The 19,184-nt window shown below is 39.5% G+C and overlaps 1 protein-coding gene across 1 annotated transcript in view; it reads right to left on the bottom strand.

Annotated features, from left to right (window-relative positions):
• CNTN3 (contactin 3) overlaps positions 1-19,184 on the bottom strand; it is a 64,102-nt gene that overhangs the window by 34,173 nt on the left and 10,745 nt on the right. The window contains exons 4-6 of the mRNA XM_044452048.1: positions 13,475-13,611; positions 10,449-10,578; positions 7,790-7,940 (exon numbers count right to left, since the gene is read on the bottom strand). Coding sequence (XP_044307983.1) covers positions 7,790-7,940; positions 10,449-10,578; positions 13,475-13,611 — 418 coding nt within the window. The remainder of the gene's footprint in view (positions 1-7,789; positions 7,941-10,448; positions 10,579-13,474; positions 13,612-19,184) is intronic.

Below are 19,184 nucleotides of genomic sequence, written 5' to 3'. Positions count from 1 at the left end.
TATGAGATCATTCCATTATTTTGCCTGGGGTGTCCAGATGTCATTCTAGAAAGGCAGCAAGCTAAAGACAGCAGTGAAGAAGAAGATTCATAGACGTCCAGGCACTGCCACAATGAAACTCTCTGAAGACCAGAAGAGGGAGGGCAGAGGTATGAAGCCCCTCGCGGAGATGGGGGTAGGTTCATCATACAAAGCAGGGTGGGGTGGGGTGTGCAATATGTAGTTTAGCCTTCAGATGATCCACTTCAAAGGAGGGAATCGGAGTACTTCCATTCAAATGTATACAATTTTATTCTGCTTTGAACATACTCCATTTTTAATTAAGTAGCTAATCCTGGGTTAATCTAATATACTCATTTTATAAGCCATTGCAAGATTTAGGTCAGAAATTCAGCTGCTGTATTTTCATGAAACAACTTCCCTCTGGGCTGCTTTCCTAACCAAATCAATGATGCAAGCTCAAGCAGGTTCATAAATCTAGAGAAACACTTCATTAGAATAGCTGCATTCTGACAGAAGGATGTTTGAGCAGCTGTGCCCCTGGAAATGTGGTGAAATTAGTGATTTTGAACACTTGTTGAGTTGCTGCTGCATATGTAACCTTCCTCTTGAAAATTCCAACGGAAAAGAACACTGCTAAGGTAACATATAATATGTCCTATATTATAGATGCCAGAATGAGGTTCCATTGAGTTCAGTGCTTCGTTCCAGGTAAGCCTGATTAGCGTGGGTGATATAATCATTCCATTTGCACCACGGGAGACTTGCAGATGGCCTTACAGAAGCTGGGAAAGGCCTTAGCTTGACCCTTTGGTTCTGAAGTTGTTTTCACCAGCCTAAAATTGCTCACTCTGCTGAAAATGGAACAAAGTTGTTTTTTATTTTTTAAAACATATGACCATGATGGATAGGGCAGGCTTACAATAAACTGTTTATAGCTATGATTCTTTCTTCTCTGGAAAATAAGTTCCTGAAAATGGAAAGTGTGTGTGTGGTGGGGGGTGGAGATAAAGAGGAGAGAGAGAGGACTGAGACAAAATGAACAAAGGATAATTCTAAGCTGTGTTCGACGCTAGGATACTCATACCAAGAACTCTTAAATTTCTAAATTGCTTTTACCTGCCTAAGGGGAAAAGTTGCTAATGACAAATGGAGTTTGAATCTTTGTGAACCCCTGACAAACAGAATGAGAAAGAATGGGCAAATAAATTGCAATTTTCTGTGCAGATAAACACAGCAAACAGCACACATGTGAATATGAATATTGATGTTATGTTCTAACAACTGTCATATGAATAACCTTTCATATGACAGTATGAAAAATAGTTTGTAAGCCGCCCCAAGGCTTTTGGCAAATGGGGCGGCATATAAGTCTGCTAAATAAATAAATAAAACCTAACTGGGTTGAAAATGCCTCTTATGGCATCATTCAAGGTCATGTTGTGGCTTCCATTCCATTTCTATTTTAGTGAGAGTAACGTCTGATTGGAAAAATTTCCCTTTATTTGAATCTTATCCATAACTTGGCATCAGACTGAAATTGTAAATTCATCTGTATCCTACCTTCCTATTAAACAGCTTCACGTAACATCTGCAGGGCAAGAACCCTGCCAGGTTGATTAGGCTTAGTGAGAGATTCCTCCATGAACATCCAGTGGCAGCTTTAGCAATTGAACTCCAAGATTTCCACTTCTAAAGAGTTCAGTACACCACACTGGCGCAACAATATTGTGTGTCATGAGCAACATATTAGCTTCACATACAGTCCCATATAAGCACCTCACCTCAGGGCCTGAAATGCACTGTCTTTCATTTCCATTTTTAATAATGTAAACTTGGTTAAGAAAAATATTAAGCTCCTGATCACATTGTCTTTTGTACCAGAAGATTCTCAGCCAATTAATCGTCTCCCAGACTAAATCAAACCACAATTCTCCATACCTACTCTTCACAGAGAAGTCTTTTCCATTCTTTTGAATCCTCAGCTGCCATCCCTGATTTCCCTTCTACATCAGAACTGGGATGATCAGGACAGCACATGACATTTCGGGTCTAAGGACATTGCCATCGATTTATGTAACAAAGGTACAAGATTTCCAGTATTATTTTCTACCCCATTCTTCATACCTCCATTCATGTTGTTTTGACTGCTGCTGCTGCAGACTAAGCACGTGTCTCCCCTGAACTCGGCACGAACGATGCTCCAGCCTCAGCAGTTACAGGTTAATTTATAACAACCAAGTCCCGTACATGAGTAGTTCAATTTCTCCCTTCCAACACACATTACCTTGCATTTGTCAGCATTGATTCTGATCTGTCAAGGTGCTGCCAGGCTGCCTGGCTTTATTAGTTCCCTTGGCACCACTTTGACTTTCTAGAATAATTTGTATCATTTGCTGATTTGCTATGGCACTAGTCCCTCTCTTCACAATGGATTTAAAAAAAAGGAGGAAGCAACCCACTGTAAAGCATCAGTCATTTGGAATATCCATACTGTGTTTCTCCTTTTGTGTGCATGTCTCTAGCTTTCAGAATATTGCTTGTGATGGCACTCTGGCACATATCAAATTAATGGCTCCCAGTGGCTGGGATATTATCTGTTCACCTGGTGCTAAATGCCTGGTCTTTGCTGAATTTGTGCTATACACATCAATTGTTGTTGTTGTTATTATTCATATTATTATTTCTCTACCACCCAGCACCCGAAGCTTTCTGGGCAATTTACAACAACACATTAAAAATACAAATGTATAAAATATACCACTAAATCATATGACAGAACATAAAAGTGAATATAACATTTTCAAACAAATTTAAAACAGAAAAACTGTAACAAGTTGAAACAAACCTATTAAGACCTGTCTAACAACTAGCAGACCCAGTAACTAACTGAATGCCCTGCAGTGCGGGACAGTCTGTGCCTGGTACCAAAAATAAGTAAAGTTCTTTAGGTAAAGTGAAGCATGTGTGCACATATGCACATATTCATATATGTACGCAGGGCTTTTTTTGTCATAGAACGCACCGGAACGCCGTTCTGGCACCTTTTTTTGACAGATTTTTCCATGTGATTGTGAATCGCCCTGTCGGCAGCAAAATGCATTAAAATAGTTCCTGTGGGCTGCGTGTGTGTCGGCGCTGCTTGGGAGGGCGCTGGTCGGCTCGGGACGCTGCTCAGCTTGGGACTGGTGGTGTGGTCACGCGCTCAGTGCTTACTGCCGGCGGCGACCATTATGTTTATGTGTGTGTAGAGTGACTGACCCCAAGAGGTGAGTTCCAGCACCTTTTTTTTTTTTACAAAAAAAAGCACTGTATGTACGTAAATGCAGATTACATACAGGCTGCCTTAACTGTCGAAACCTACTTTCCTGCCTTATATGGCTTCCTCTACAATTTCACTGCCCTTATTTTTGCTAAGAGCTGTAACCAAAACTCATAAACATGCAATCAAGGAAATCACACTTTGAAATGATAAGGCCAACTTAATCATATTACATAGTTTACAACTGCACCATGCTCTGTTTTCATACAGATACCGTACGGTTATCCCAAACTTTTGTCATGGGATTGTAAGAAGTCCCAAGGCCCTCTCCAGTCCATCATCGCAATCCCAATAGCAGCCAATTGGATGTCTCAGCAGCACCCAGAAACAAGGCATAATCACTCTGCTACTGTTTTCACCAGTAGTATTCAGAGGCATGCTGTCCCTCACCCTGGAGGTACTCTGTAGCCATCATGACTAGTAGTCTCTGATGGCTGTATCCTTCTTGCATTTTTATAATACAGTGGTACCTTAGCTCACGAACTTAATTCATTCCAGGACTCTGGTTGTGACCCAAATTGGTTGTGACCTAAGTCAAATTTTCCCATAAGGTTCAGTGTAAATAAGGTTAATCCGTTCTGTAAATATTTTTTTAATCACAAAAATTTGAAACAAACTAACAAAGAACAACAAAGTACAGTACAGTAGAGAACACTAACCTAGGTGCGGGGGGGAGATTATTGTTTGGAAGGAAAGTCCAAACCATAATTGTGTGATAGCGATCGTGCTGCAGGAGGAGACAGGGCGCGCTCGTGGGCGCGCTCGTGTGGGGGGAGACAGGTGCGATCGCAGGTGCGATAGTGTTCGTGCAGCAACACGGCTGCGATCGTGGTCATCACTCAATGTGGAGTTTGCGAATTGAGACAATTTTTTTCTGAAATTTCTGTTCACGGCCCGATTTGGTTGTGAACTGAGGCATTCGTGAACTGAGGTACTACTGTACCATTTAAAAGTTGTCTATGTTAGTGACCGTCACCATAACTTATTGAACCAAATTCCATAAGTTAGCTTCCTTTTGTCTATCCCGAATCTTTCCTTATTTAGCTTCATTCAATGATCCCAAGTACCAGTACAATTAGAGAGGGAGAAAAATACCGCTTTCTTCCCAATATACAGAATTTTGAACACAATAGCTCCACTATTTATCTGATTTATATATTGGACACACCAACCCTTTCCCAAGGGAGGTAAGGGAAAAATAGGAGCTGAATGTTCACCAGAATGCAGAATGGAATATATATTGAAATCTGCAACCAAATGCTGGCTATTTACTGCATTATTCATCTTAATGGGATGTATATTCCAATTTGCCTAAGAACATGAACCCCCTTTTAGAACCAGTCAAAGTGTATTCACTGGACTACCGGTATAATTCGTATTAGAAAGAATGCATTAGCCAGCTGTTCCATGGGCTAAAAAAGAAAAAAATATGTGCACAAATGTCTGAAAAAAGTAAGTATATCAGTCATTCTGCAGAATTCCTATGAAGTAAGAATGTGGGTGGGCAAAGCTGAAAAGTCCACCGGAATACACAGTTTCATACATCCTTCACTTGCTCTAGAAACAGTTTTCATAGAATCTAACAGTATCAGTGAGAATATCTGTGCATAAAGACAACTGTTCTGTTGCAAACAGTCCATACTTCAGCTCTACTGTGATCCCATTGAAGAATATGAAAGGAGAACCACACATCATGCCAATACGCCATTGCCCAGTCTGTCAGTATTGCACTTTTCTGGCAGTTAAAAGGCTCCTGTTTCCTTCTCTGTTGAGTTAACAAAGCTGACTATATCTGGGTCCCTGAAACAGGAGGAGGCTGCACTGCTTAAATGAGAGGGCTGTCTGCTGCCTCAATTCATTGTGCCCTATAAATAGTGTTGCTTGAGCAGGTCAGGACAAAACCTCACCCTTTATTTCTTTTTTACATTGTGAATTCCTGATCATACTTATCTATGGAAAGCATAAAGACTATATATACTGACTTTTCGTCACAACCTTGGTTAATATGGGTTTCTTGCTGTCTCTCCTCTGCCCCCACAACTAGCAAACTAGAATGGAGGCTTGCGTGGTAAACCTGGTTCTGTTGCTTTAAGCCTCCTCTCATTTTAGGCTATGCAGAGAAATGTGTTAACTTTCCCCAGCTTGAAGAGGAGGAAAATGTAATTGATGAGCAGGTGAACAAGAACTCATGGGGAAAGACTGATACAATCTACTGATCAAACACTTGTGTATCAGTCAGGCAAGGTAAATGGGGCCCATGTAAGAAAAGGAATGGTAAGAACTGGCCTTTAGAAATGGGAAAATAAAGAAACTAGCAGGGAAGCATTTTTAATTCCTTGTTATTCTGACTCAGATCTTTTGGACTGGTTAACTAGAAAGTAAAGGATGACAGAAACAAGACACTAACCATTAATTCAACAGCTTTTGCAGAATGAGCAAATCTCTCACTTCACTTATACCTAAGCTGATGTTAAAATTTACTTCCTTCCAATCCAGTCTAAAATTGATGTCTTCTGGAAAGCCTTTGTCCTAAATTTTTAATTCTGCCCCCCCCAAACTATGCCTACATTTGTTCACACCTGTTGTCTTCCCAAGTCATTTCACCCTCCCACTACTACCTGAAGCAGCGACCAGGTGCTTCTGAAACATTGCATTTGGACATTTATGAGCATTAAGGCAGAGAGGAGGAAGTGGTGGGAGTGAGTGCTGCCTCCCTGCACCTGCCACTCTTCATTTCAGCTAATGGCCAGTTTTGGCTGCTTATCTGAGGTGCTTCAGATGGGGAGGAAAGGAGGCTGAAGCACCATCAGGATATGACATGTCCCAAGAGCTCCACCCTCTTCCCTGTCTGTCCCCTTTATCATTTCTCCAAAGTCAATTTCCCAGTTTTGGAGAAACAGCTCTCACAGTTCTTTTCACACTGGCAGTGATGGGGAGGGGAAACAGAACAAGATTACAAGCTCTGTGGTCCTTGGATCTGGGAATCTGAATGCATTCCCAGGAAATGCCAATGGGCCATATGCCTCATTACACATATGACTATGTATATGCAAGCATAATATTGCCTTCCTCCCCCACACAAGCCTCATTCAATTTCAAGCATTTCTAAGACAGGATGTTGTAAGCCGCCCCGAGGTTTCGGCAAGGGGCGGCATAGAAATGTTATAATAATAATAATAATAATAATAATAATAATAATAATAATAATAATAGTAATATATGGGAAGGTCTGAAGAGTTGCAGCACTTCTACTGAACAGCCAAACACAACTATTTCTAATGATAGAACCAGGAAACACCAAGCATCTGGAGGGAGGGACACATTTCAGTGGTCTTGGGTGTTATTTTGGTGAATCCAAAAGTTCTCTGAAGTAGAAGAGATCTGATGTGCCCCCGTCTTGCTATTTAGGCATGTGGCAGGGATCTTAGCTCTTGAGGTTGACTGTGACCTTCCAGTGACATCCCAGGATTCCTTAATATATATTAGGGAATGATATTCAACCTTTTTTGGAAGTTGTTCTTTTCCTAAAGGGCCAGTTACATAGCCGGGGATAGAGGGGGGGTTAAAATCAGCCTTGTCATTGGAGGCACAGGAGGCCTTAGTGACACACGGCACGTTTTATCAGCTTAGGCTGACATATGAGTTATTATCCTAACTGGACAGAGATATTCTTCTGCGATTATCCATCCCCAGGTGACCCCTCATCTGGATTACTGCAGTGCATTAGATGTGAGGCTGCCTTTGAAAATTAGGCTGGAGCCTGAGTTGGTTCAAAATAGAGAAGCAGCACTGTTAATGGGGACTGGTGAATATGATCACCTTAGACTGGTTTTGTGTAATTTGTACTGGCTACCAGTTCATTTCTGTGTCAAATTCTAAGTGCTAGTATTATCTTACAGAACTCTAAATGGTGTAGGGATAAGTTAGTCCTAAAATAATCCTCCAAGACTCTTCTCTGTTAGTCCTTTACAAATAAGCTGAGGCAGATGATTACTAAGGACAAGGGCTTCTTACTAGTGGCACCACAGTTGCAGAAGCTCACCTGGCAGCATATTGTGGTATTTTCATGGCAAACTGAAGCTCTTCTGATTTTCCCAGTCTTTTTACCTCTTCAGTTTAAAAAAAAAATCACACTAATGACTTTTTAGAACTTTGCACTGCCATTGGCATTCCTCTTGGATACCACTTTCATTTTATTCTCTTTTAAATTTACATTAAATATTCTGTTTTACTATGCTATTCTATTTTATGATTTTAAGTTTTGTCTTCTAAACCATCCAGAGAGCTGTGGCTAATGAGTGGCATATAAATAAAATGAATAAATATATAAAGAGCCCAGCAATGAGGAGTGGCCCTATTGGCTCCTTACTCCTCCTTATTCTGAGATAAAAAGTATATGTTATATTTGCTTTCTTGGCACAGAAACTGATTATAGTAATATGAAAACATTCACAATTAACATAATACCTTTCATTTTCTTGGAGGAGCTCACCTCCCTTTTTCCAAATAGTTGCCGCTTTAGGAGAAGCTTTTGGCTTGCACTCAAAATGAGCTGTGCTTCCCATTAGAAGCTGAATCAGTTTCTTCATTGGGTTTTTGGAGAAATCAGGAGCAGAAGCTAGCAGAAGAAGAAAACATATTAACTATGAAACACAACTTCTTCTTTGTGTCCTTTGTGGGTTCCTAAGTTTCTATTTATTTCATTCATTCCTTTAATCACTGAATATTTAAACATTACTATCCTTGTTCAGCACATTAAGAATTGAAAAGAAATAGCACCCTTAAGTCAGGCAGAATTAAGCAAATGCTTCATGCTCACTTCACTGAACATAACAAAAGCCCGCTGAAGCAGGCCAAAGGACTATCTGGTCCAACTCCTGGTTCTTATAAGGAGCAATGTTCTGCTTATTGGACGCCCCAACACAGAATATAAGAGCAATGGTCTTCTGCTAGTGCTTTCCAGGAAATGGAATTCAGAGGCACTGGCTTTACTTCAGGGGTTTTTATGAATTCCATTTAAGAAACTGCATAAAGACTAATTTGCATAACCATTAGCATAATAAGATGACCCCACCACCACATTCTTACTTTAGTTGCCTAGTATGGGGCCTAGAGGAAGAAGAGACATGATTTCAATGAAAGCTGGTCCCAAGCACTTTGCTACAAACACAAATCAGGGCCCAGTCCTAAGTAATTACAATACTGTATTTGAAGAAAAGGGTGCTGAACTGGTTCCCTGGGAAAACAGTTATGCTAGTTGTCTCTCTTTCTCCAGCCTGTAGTCTTCATTACAGAATCACAAAAGAATTGGGTATTTCTGGAATGGCAATTTCCAGGAACGCAGAAGGAAAATGATTGACTTTTCCTGCTTAACAAATGAAAAGATCTAGGCTTTAGGTGGAGTTTAAAATACTTCTTGTACAAGACATTTGAAATCTTATTGCTCTGCATATTCAAATACTAGATGATGCAGCATTACTTTAATTAAATTAGGAACCAGATGATAGTGATGCAATAGGTAATTTTAAATCCTAGGCTTAATGCTCTTATGCCATTCTATGTCTTCTACATCCCTGGTATTTTAGAGTAAACGAACATAAGTAGCTGCATTTCTACTTGAAATCATATCATGACAGTGTGTGTGTCAGTCAGGGGGGAACCTTCCACTTCAGGCACTATAGAATTGATTATTGCTGGAGCCTCATGGGTCTAAAAATGCTCCTAAATGTTTCTGGTGGAGATACTCCATTGCCAATTTCAGTAAAGTGTTTCACTGGAAATTTTTCAAGTGCACTCCACACCCGTTTCCTACATCCAGGCCAGCCTTCTTCAGACAAAGATGGAATAGTTTGAGTCAACGCGCATGGGGAGGGGCAAAAAATGAGGGTGAAAGAGTCGTCTCTAGCCATGTACAGCTTACAATAGACTCAAAGGACAACAGGACCATGCATAATGCCGCAATGTCAACCCACCTTTAGCTTAACTTGGGGCTCAGGATTGCTGACCAATATGGACATGTGCAAACTGATTCAGTATTGCAATGTCAGGAGCTGATTTCGGTATGAAAAGCTTGCAAACTGATAACTATACAGTTGATGTGATAATTAAACCCTTTATTTAGATTGACCCCTGTAGGCTTTCTGTTCCTGCAGCAGAACATTCCAGTTAGGACTGAGAGAAATCAAGTTGGCCAAAACACAGAGTAGAACATTCCACTTATATGGGTAGCTATTGCACAAATTGTAAGGCATGTAGCTTGATTCCCCAGATCACCAAAAGATTTTATTCAGATGTTCCATATACTTCCTTATATGGAATATAATCAGCCAGTACTGAGCAGATTATGTTACTGATGAAGAGTGGAATAACACTTGAACCGACTAGATAGAGCTCAGATGTTGACTGTTGCTCACCCTGTTCATTAGAGTGGCTAGTTGGGCTGCTTATTTCATTGCGTCTACAACTGCAGTAAATTCTAACAATGAACAATGGTGGTAGTCATTTCAAAATACAGTAAAACACCATACAGCAGATCTGCAGGTTTCTCTCACCTGGCCTTATTGATGAGAAAGGATGCTTCCCATCTGAATTTCCCAGGTTAGCCAGTTCAGCGCTCTGCTATGAAGTGGTTGCCATTTGCTCCTACAGGCAAGGTGGCATCACCACCAGGACTAAGTGAGTGGCTTCTGTGCCCATAATCAAGGAATAGTTCACCTTATTGCTTTTCAGTGACATTTTTCTCCCAGGAACACCAGAGCCTTGATGCAGAAGGTCAGTGCTATTGAGTAATGCGCTCGGCCAATGTTGCTTCCAGATTGTGTGATTAGTTTTAATCTCTAGGCCTGCATCCAAGCCTTTTCTCAGTGCTCCCTGTTCTCCCCTTAATTAATAATTTATCTTGGTGTCCTTCTTTTAAAGCAGTGAATGATTGTACTGCAAAATACACACATCCTCCAGCTGTAGGTAACTAAACTACTTAGCAATGCAGATATGAAGTGGCTTGCTGTGCACTTTTTTATTTTTTAATTTTCCCATGTTTTGGAGGAAAACCAGAAAAGATACTGCAGCATGGGGAAAATATCTATTTAACAATAATAACGATACAGATAGGAATGCTAAAACTCACCTATGACTCTGAGATCAGCGCTGGAATATATTGTGCCATGCTTGTTTTCTGCTATACACTGATATATGCCAGAATCTGTCAAGTTTAGGTTTGTTATGATCAAAGCACCATTTTCAATTTGTATCCTTCCCTGGACAAGAGAAGCAAAAGTTACAAATGTATATACCAGTTAAGTGACTGATAAAACAGACAAAGGAAGGTATTTTAGTTGTAAAGCTATAACCCATGCCTTTACAGAATCTAATTTGAAGAGTTTAAACACAGCTTAACTGATGACTAAGTCAACTGCAGAGTTTCTGGCATGTTCTGACGAAAGTGAGTAATGTAATAATAATGCCTTTTATGAGATACAGAGCTTTATGGGGCTACCCTGCAGACATAAACCTTAAACTGTAACATCAGCTTTGAAAATCCTCTTTCAAATTCTGAGAAAATTGAGTTGGATTTAAGTCATTGCAGTCTATATTTCTAACAATCCCGGGATCATCTTACTTTACATGTGGTACTTACAAGCATGTCTACTTCTACAAAGTCTTTTTCGCAGGGAAAGAAAAATCACAAATGAAAAAATGCTTCCTCAGAGTGAAGACTTAGAATGCAACTTGGTGTGCATTTAGGGCTAACATCAAGGATCTGCGTGGTTGTTGGGCACCAGAGGTTAGTGGGGCCCTCTAACCAAAATTCCTTGGAATTGCCCTTCATCCTTATCAACCTGACCAACTGTTCACCTGTCTCTTGCTCTGGCCCAGACAACACTGGCAATGAGAAGATGGTAAGCAGATGTTATTGCCTGCTTGCTCACTGGCTCTCCGCCAGTCCACTGAAAAACTGGTACCAGTGATGAGGAGCAGGAGTGGCTAAAGACAATGGCAGTGCAAAGATACATTCACTGATGGAGGGGATTCATTGAAGGAGTTGAAGCACACTCATTTATCATATGCTGTGTGGGTTCTGGATCACATCCAGTCTTTCAACTACCATGTTTAGTGATACAGCCAATATATTCATTATCATAGCTATAACTTGACTTAAATTGCAGACGAGGAAGTCTCTTCTACCTTTAATTCTTGCTTCTATCATGAATTGGTAGTTTCAGCAAACAGCTGGCGGTTTGGGGAGAGAACAACTGTCTTATGGGGTTATTTTAGGATTGCAATGAAACAATGTATTTGAGGAACTTTAGGACTGATAAATATAACCAAGACCACTAAGAGTAAAACTATGTTTACTGACATAATAAGCTTTTATATTCTATTTAGAATATTTAAAATAACCTTGAGGTTGATCTTACTAGATTCCAACTCTCAGTGATTCACACAATTAATCAATATTGTATCCAATCTTGTCCAAATCCTATTCTTACAGTGTACTGAAATTATCTAGGAACTGTTGTGGATACCATAAGAAAATTGCACAAATGAACTCGTATTCCGCAGAAAATTAAAATTATCAGTGTAACTTAGTAATACCAAAACGGAGTCAATGGCTACTCCAGGAAGAGATAGCTTTCTGACATTGCATGGATGGCATGTGGTAGGCCGGAGTGCCAGTTCTGACCCTTCCTTCTGGCCTTGCAATTGGCACAGTTCTTCCTGTGCCAGCTGGGGCTCCGAATCCTGGCTGTGCTCTGCTCTCTCTTCCATGTGGCTCTCTCCGTTGTGGCTCTATAAATGGGTAGACATTTATAGGGCCACAACTGGCCCTCTAAATACCTCGGAGGGTGAAGGGAGCGCGGAAGCAATCTTAACCTCTACATTTCTCCTGTTGTCTGATGGATGACCACTATCCTTTGAGTTTGGAGGGCTACAGCAGCCACATTAGATGGTGCCCTGAGACTGTCATGCTCAGAGTTTATGTTGGTTGACTAAATGGGTGGCAGCTCTGTCTTTTCCATCTGCTTCTTATCTGTTCCACAAAGAGGGAAGTGGTAACTTATGCATCTTCACCAAATGGGAGCATTTTCACATGCATTTTTATATGTGTAGGTACAAGTTAGAAATAACTTTAAGCATTTACATTTTATACAATTTCTTATCCAAATCATGCCAAAGAAATTCTCAATTCATTTGCACCTTACTGACCTCAAATGAGTTGTTCAATTACCCCCAATTTTCTATCCAGTCCTCCAAATAAATTTTCCTTCAATTACTGCCATTCATTATTATTTTCAAATAATTTCTAGATTATACTCTCTCATTTTGCATTTAATACCTTCCCACGGCAGTTTACAAAAACTGGCTAAGTACAGTTTTGTACCAAATATAACAGGTCTCTAACCTGTAAAAATGAATAATAATCTGGAAATTGTTATAGAACGTAAAATGCTATAAATGCTTCATGGTAGCTGACTAGTACAAATGTAAGTGCAGTGAAGGGTATAAATAACTAGTAGTGCTGGGTAGAACATGAGTAAAACTACTAAATTATACCATGGGCGAATACTACTACATAGGACCAGTATGGCCAACATGATGGCCCATCATTGATTAATTAACCCTCAAGGGGCCACTGCACATGTGATCTACCACCAGGGGTTGCCATGGCTTGTTATATCATTGGAATGTGATCTGGATGGGTTATTCAAGGGTTAAATAACCCTTGCATAACCCACAGTCTGTTTTAGGGCAATGCAAGTGTTGTTTAACCCTTGCATAAACCTCCCTGGATACGTTTGTAGGACATGGTAATCCACGGCAATCTCCAGCTGGGGGTTCATAATGGTAGACAGCACGTGCCACAGCTCCTCGATAGTTAATTTATCCATGAGAGGCTGCCATGTCATTCACCCCATGTCACAGCCTGCAGTTTAGTCCAGTTGCCCCCATAAGGAGCCCCCATTGTGCACACTGCTTTGCTTGGTAAGTATTCAGGTTACTATAACTCTCTGAGGCAGATCATTATGAAAATATGCGACTTTTGAATTATTGGTGTGGAGTCTGTGGGCTACCCATATGCAACAATGCTCTTCATGCAACCACTCATTTACAAGCCAGCCAGTCAACCAGTAAACCAATCCAAAACATTACCTCTAATATTAGAGGCTCGCCATTTTTCAACCACCTGTAGGATGGCTTGGGTTTGCCACTTGCCCTGCACTCCCAGTATAAGTTGTCCTCTACAGCAGCTTCAAAATCCTTTATCAGCTGAACCCAGTGAGGCTTTGCTTTAAAAGAAAATGAAAGGAGATAACAAGTTTGCTAATGAACAACTTGTTTTTCAAGCTGGAGAAAAAGAGACAAGTTAGTGAAGCATCAGACTGGCTGTAAACACAGGGAATTTTCCGGACTCCATTTTACCCCTAAATGATACATTAACCTCTCACTGTATTCACCTCGGCCTATTAACATTACTGACACCGCAGGGATAGGTGCTCATTTGGATGCCATGCCTCACTGATGCATAAGCATGAAGAAGGAAGGTCCTGTCAGAAGAAGGGAGTGCGGTAATGGTATCTCTTCATCCTACAAAATAATTTCTTGCCTCTTCACTCTGTTGAGCTTAGACATGTTGAAGTCATTCAAGCAGATGGCAGAGAGAAGGTCTTGACAATTGGTTCTAGCCGTGAAGTACTGTTATTTACAACTGAGATCAGCAGGCTGGCGCTCTAGTCCCTGCCCTGGTGGCTCTCATGTCAGGCCGAATATCTAAATGGCTAGGAACAACACAAGCACATCCGGCATCATGGCGAACAGCAGCTGCAGAACTCAAAGCTAACAAAAACTACACTGAGAGACAAGGCCTCCACATCTTTGGTAACCATGATGTTGGACACCACTGGCAACTCCACATTCTGCAAGGTAGAAGAGAGTACAGACTGAAACTCCGCATTTTTCATAGGGTGAATGTAGTCAGGATGTGCGTTTAAGCACTGAATCTGCCCATTAATGCAACAGATGGCACAGCTGAAACCGTATGATAGGACTCTAGTAGGGGCAATTAGCTATTTTACTCCAGGGAAATATGCCTGGCGCTGATGCTATATATGTCCCGGCACTAGGTTAAAACTTTTTTATTTTCCTGCCCTTTCAATGGTTGATTTTCTGGCTTTTAAATTGCCTGGTGCATGTGGAATAGTTGTTATTACTTATACGGTATTGTTTATTTGTTTTTTTATATGCCTGCAAACATTTTATTGCATAGAGATGTTTTATTGCAGGCAAATCTGTTTTAAATAGTTTAAATTGTAATATTTTGTGTATTTTAATTACATTTTGTAAACTGTTTTGAGAGCATTATGCTAACCAAACAGTACATAAAAGCTTTAAATGAGTAAATAAAATTTACATCTCCTTCCAATTTTGACAGTACTAATACTGTCTGTGCCCTACTTTCCTGAAGTCATGCACAGGAAGATATTTAAAACTTTTAAGAAAACTTCCTAGAATGTCTCATTTGTAAGCCACCAGTATTACCACTGTTAGGAACATCAAGCCCTGGTGGGTGTATATAGGAAACCTTTTTCTTGTTTTGTTTTAAAAAGGACTTTTTATTTATTTCATTTTACTTGTAGGGAGTAGTGAAAGATACTCAATACTTTCTGAAATTGCTCTACAACCCTTAAAGCAATGTGTTGCTTTAGGACAATTTTTTGCTTCCCCAACCTGGTGCTCTTCAGATGTTCTGGATTTCAGCTCCATTTGTCCCAGGAAGGTCAGAAGTACTGGGAATTGCCTGGAGGTTATCAGGCTGGGGAAGACTGCTTTTGGAATATAAATTTTATTATGCATAACTTTTTCCTTTTCTTATTAAAGCGTATTTATGCACATTTTCAAATGTACACATACTATCAAGCGCACTTTGGTCTGTGAATTCCATGCATGCATGGAAATGTATGGATTTTGACGGCAGATTGGGTCCACATCTGTGTTTGGTCCAGAAAGTATGAACTAGGTGAACCTGATAAACCATAACAGGAAACTAATTTCTCATGCATTTCTTTTTATCACAATAGATTTTAGATTTCTATTTTGTGTTTGGACTAAATGAACTTTGGCAAGTAGTCTATGAAACAATTGACTCATAAGAAGCAGGAAAAGCTGAAGGCAGTGGAAGGGTGGTGTACATTGTCATGGAATTTCTTCCAAGTCCACAGGGATACCAGCATGAGCAGTGCCAAGGAAGCTACCAGAGTAAAGAAGACTGCCTTCAGCAAATGGAAGTCTCACCCAAGGAGTGGAGAAGCAGGGAAGGAAGCACAGCCTTGCACAAGGAGATGAAGACAGATAACAAGAAATGCAAAAACGAAACAAAACAGCACATTTTGAAGAGCATGTTATTAAAAACATGGCAAGGCCGATGATAAACCATTGTTTAAATATCTCAGAAACAGGACATGAGCTAGAGAAGTTGCTGGACCACTGGATGACAATTGAGTTAAAGGGAGGACTAAAGGAGAATAAGATGAATAAGTAGAGAAGCTGAGCGAATTCTTTTCATTTGCCTTTACCACAGACATGATGTTTTCAGAAAGGGCTTCTGAGGAATCGAGGTAAATTGTTGACAATTGTAAAGTTAGTAAGTCACCTGGCTCAGACGTTATTCATTCTTGAGTTCTTAATGAATACAAATATGAAATTGCTGTTCTAACAAATACTTTGGAACCTCTGTATCAGAAGATTGGAAAATGGCCAATGTAACAAATTCTTTTTAAAAGGGAGCTAGGACAATCGGGGAAATTGCAAACTGAATATATGCTTAATGTCTGCTATGAGTAAATGAGCTAAAAGCATTATTAAAGATAAAGTTTGTGAGCATTTAAAGGAAAAATCTTGTATCAAGGTGAATCATATCTCAGCAGTCTTCCAGGTATCTGTATTGGGACCAATGCTTTTAAACTTATTATTAAATTATTTGAAATTTGAAGTAAGCAGTAAAGTATCCAAGTCTTCTGAAACACCAATTTATTTTGGGTGATTAAAGACTAAGACAAGGATTGTAAAAAGCTTCAAAAGGAGCTTCAAATTGGAAGATCAGCATCAGACCAGCCATTGATTCAATTTAAGTAGGTGTAAAGTAATACAGGGATGCAGATGGTTCAGAATACATCTTAGGCAACCCCTTCCCCCAACTTCATGTATAAACTGATGGGATCTGAGCTAGTGATGACTGACAAGAAAGAGCTCTTGGGAATGTGGTAACAGCTCAGTGAAAAATGACCAGTGGACAGCTTCTGTGAAAAAGGCAAATTCCATGCTGATGTAACTAGAAAAGGAACTGAAAATAAAAGTGCCAATACCAGACCCCCTTTATACAAATCTACGGTGTCACCACAATTAGAATACATTTATAGTCAGTGCACCTAAAAAGGGATATTATAGAGTTGGAATAAGGGCAGAAAAGAGCAAATAAGAAGATCAAGGGGTTGTGCAACTGCCCTATGAGATGTCACAACAGCTTGTTTCGCTTAAACAAAGTCAAGGGAAAGATGATGTAAGTATACAACATTGTGCGCGATGTGGAGAAGATATCTAAGGCTTAGGTTAGTTTCCCATTTCTCTCATAATAACAGAACCTGGAAGTAGAATATCCCATGAAGCTGATTGCTGGGATATTCAGCATTTCTTCAAATAGCATATTATGGAATTCATTTCCACAAGAGGTAGGGAAGGCCACCAATTTGGTGTAAGACAAATTCACAGAGAATAATGCTACTGACGACTACATGCTAGCTCTAGTGTCAGAGACAATATGCCCAAATGTTCAGCACTTGCTGGGAAAATTGACTGGGAAGGTGCTGATGCAGTCATGCCCCGGTTCGTGTATTTGTGTAGTGGTTGGTTACTGTGAACAGAATGCTGGACTGGACAGACCCCAGGTCTGATCTAGCACGTCTCTGCTGATGTTCTTAAGTCCTCATGATTTGCATGTTTGATAATTTTTCTCTGTGCTGGTTCAGTGCTGATTGTTTCCATGATCCTATAAACTACTTTCCATCATCACCATTGTCACACAACTAAACCCAGAATCATAGATCTCCAAACTGGAAAATCTTAATGAATGCATTAAATGAAAATTAAATCCATTATTTCAGTTGAATGAAAATGAAGTGCTATCAAAAGCACCAAATGCCTTAAAAAACTTATGAATGGGATGAAAGCAAGGCTCTTGTTAATTTGGTATCACAGTGTCTGTTGATTAAAAGGATTAGTTTGATCTTGGTAATAGTGCAAAATAGCTGAGAATATTTGTTCTAGATCCTCTATTTTTATTAACAATTTTGAAAATGTGTTGGGGTAGTTAAGCAACCAAAATTTCATTAAAAATTATGTATACATTATACTGTCATTGCCTTTTGAAAATGCTATGAAGTTACAGGGAAATCTAAAAGTCTTGCTGTATTTAAAGCTAAGCATCCATGATACTTATTCAATAAAATGTTCAAGCATATGGTCAATCTGAGGTCCCTGAGGCATCAGTGGTTAAAATAACCTCATGCTTCAGTGCTTCCCAAAAAGCAACCCTTAAAATGATGATAATTATAGTAGGAAATAGTGTATTTTTGTGGGAACAAGTAAATATACACCATCTACATTTCACTACACCCTAGTACCACAAGAATTGAGTTGTGGTGTCTTGATCATGGAAAGTCTTTCTACTTCCCATTTTATTCAGAGACTTCCCTGATAGCTTTTAGATACCAGATGAAGACACTATTATTTCCATAGAGTTTTAGTGGATTCTTACATTTTTAACAGTGGTTTAAAATATATTTTACAGTTGTTCTTGATCCTCTGCTATTGCTTCCACTGATACTTATAATGGTTTTAATCCAATTATTTCCTCCCAGGAAAAGGGTGTCATCCACTGAAGACTGATTATTCCCCAGAGGATGCCTCCTTCCATCAGGGAGAGGGAAAATTTGAATGCAGTTTAGGATGAATCCTAAATTTCTGGATTGTGGATTAGGCTGTATTAACGATTGGTGACAACTATGTGGGTTTTGTATTTGGTATATGTATTTAAGTACATGCATACGTAAAGTCTTTCCTCCTCCTCCTATAATTATTTCCAGCCTGCAGCCAAAGCTTTCTGGGTGGTTTACAGCAATAACTATATATATGATTAATACAGTAAAATAGGTCATATCTTGTAGTACCTTTTTCACTGGACTGACAATTATCTTTCCACTGGTGATATTTGGAACCTTATTATCTTTTCATCCTGTTTCAGTAGACACTGCATCTCATATTATTACATTGAGAGATTTATGATCTGTATTACATTTCAGAGGCCTGTGTTGTCTTTAAATACTTTTCAGAACTTTTAAAATCTAGATTTGAACCATTAACTTTCTGTTATGTAGGCTGATTTCTGGTTCACAAAAGTCCTTCCAGCAAAGAGCAAAAACAGCACCAGTTTGCTTGTGATTTGTAGGATGCAGAATGTATTTGGAGGCCTTATATATGACAGGTGCTGCTTCTCATAATACCTTCTTACCAGAAGTTCAGAAAAGTTGACATTGCCATTTTGTTGGAAGATAAATTTGCAAATGGTTTAGCTTACCCAGAAGATTTCTAAGCTGTGATATCTCATATTGTGACAAGTTAATATTTTGAGTCATAAGGTGATATCATCCTCAATTATGGAAAAGCTTTAAGAAATTCTTTCAGTATGGAAAAAGAGAAAGAGATGACAAAACATAATTAAATGTATACAGCTTCTAAATATAAACAGATTGATGTGCTACTTGTATGACCCAAGTAAATGTCAAAAGAAGAAAAGATTAAATAAAATTGG

This window comes from Varanus komodoensis, unplaced genomic scaffold (genome assembly GCF_004798865.1).
Source record: "Varanus komodoensis strain SLA01 unplaced genomic scaffold, ASM479886v1 scaffold6_4, whole genome shotgun sequence".
NCBI classification, from domain to species: domain Eukaryota; kingdom Metazoa; phylum Chordata; class Lepidosauria; order Squamata; family Varanidae; genus Varanus; species Varanus komodoensis.
This window is presented reverse-complemented; position numbering and strand designations above follow the sequence as displayed.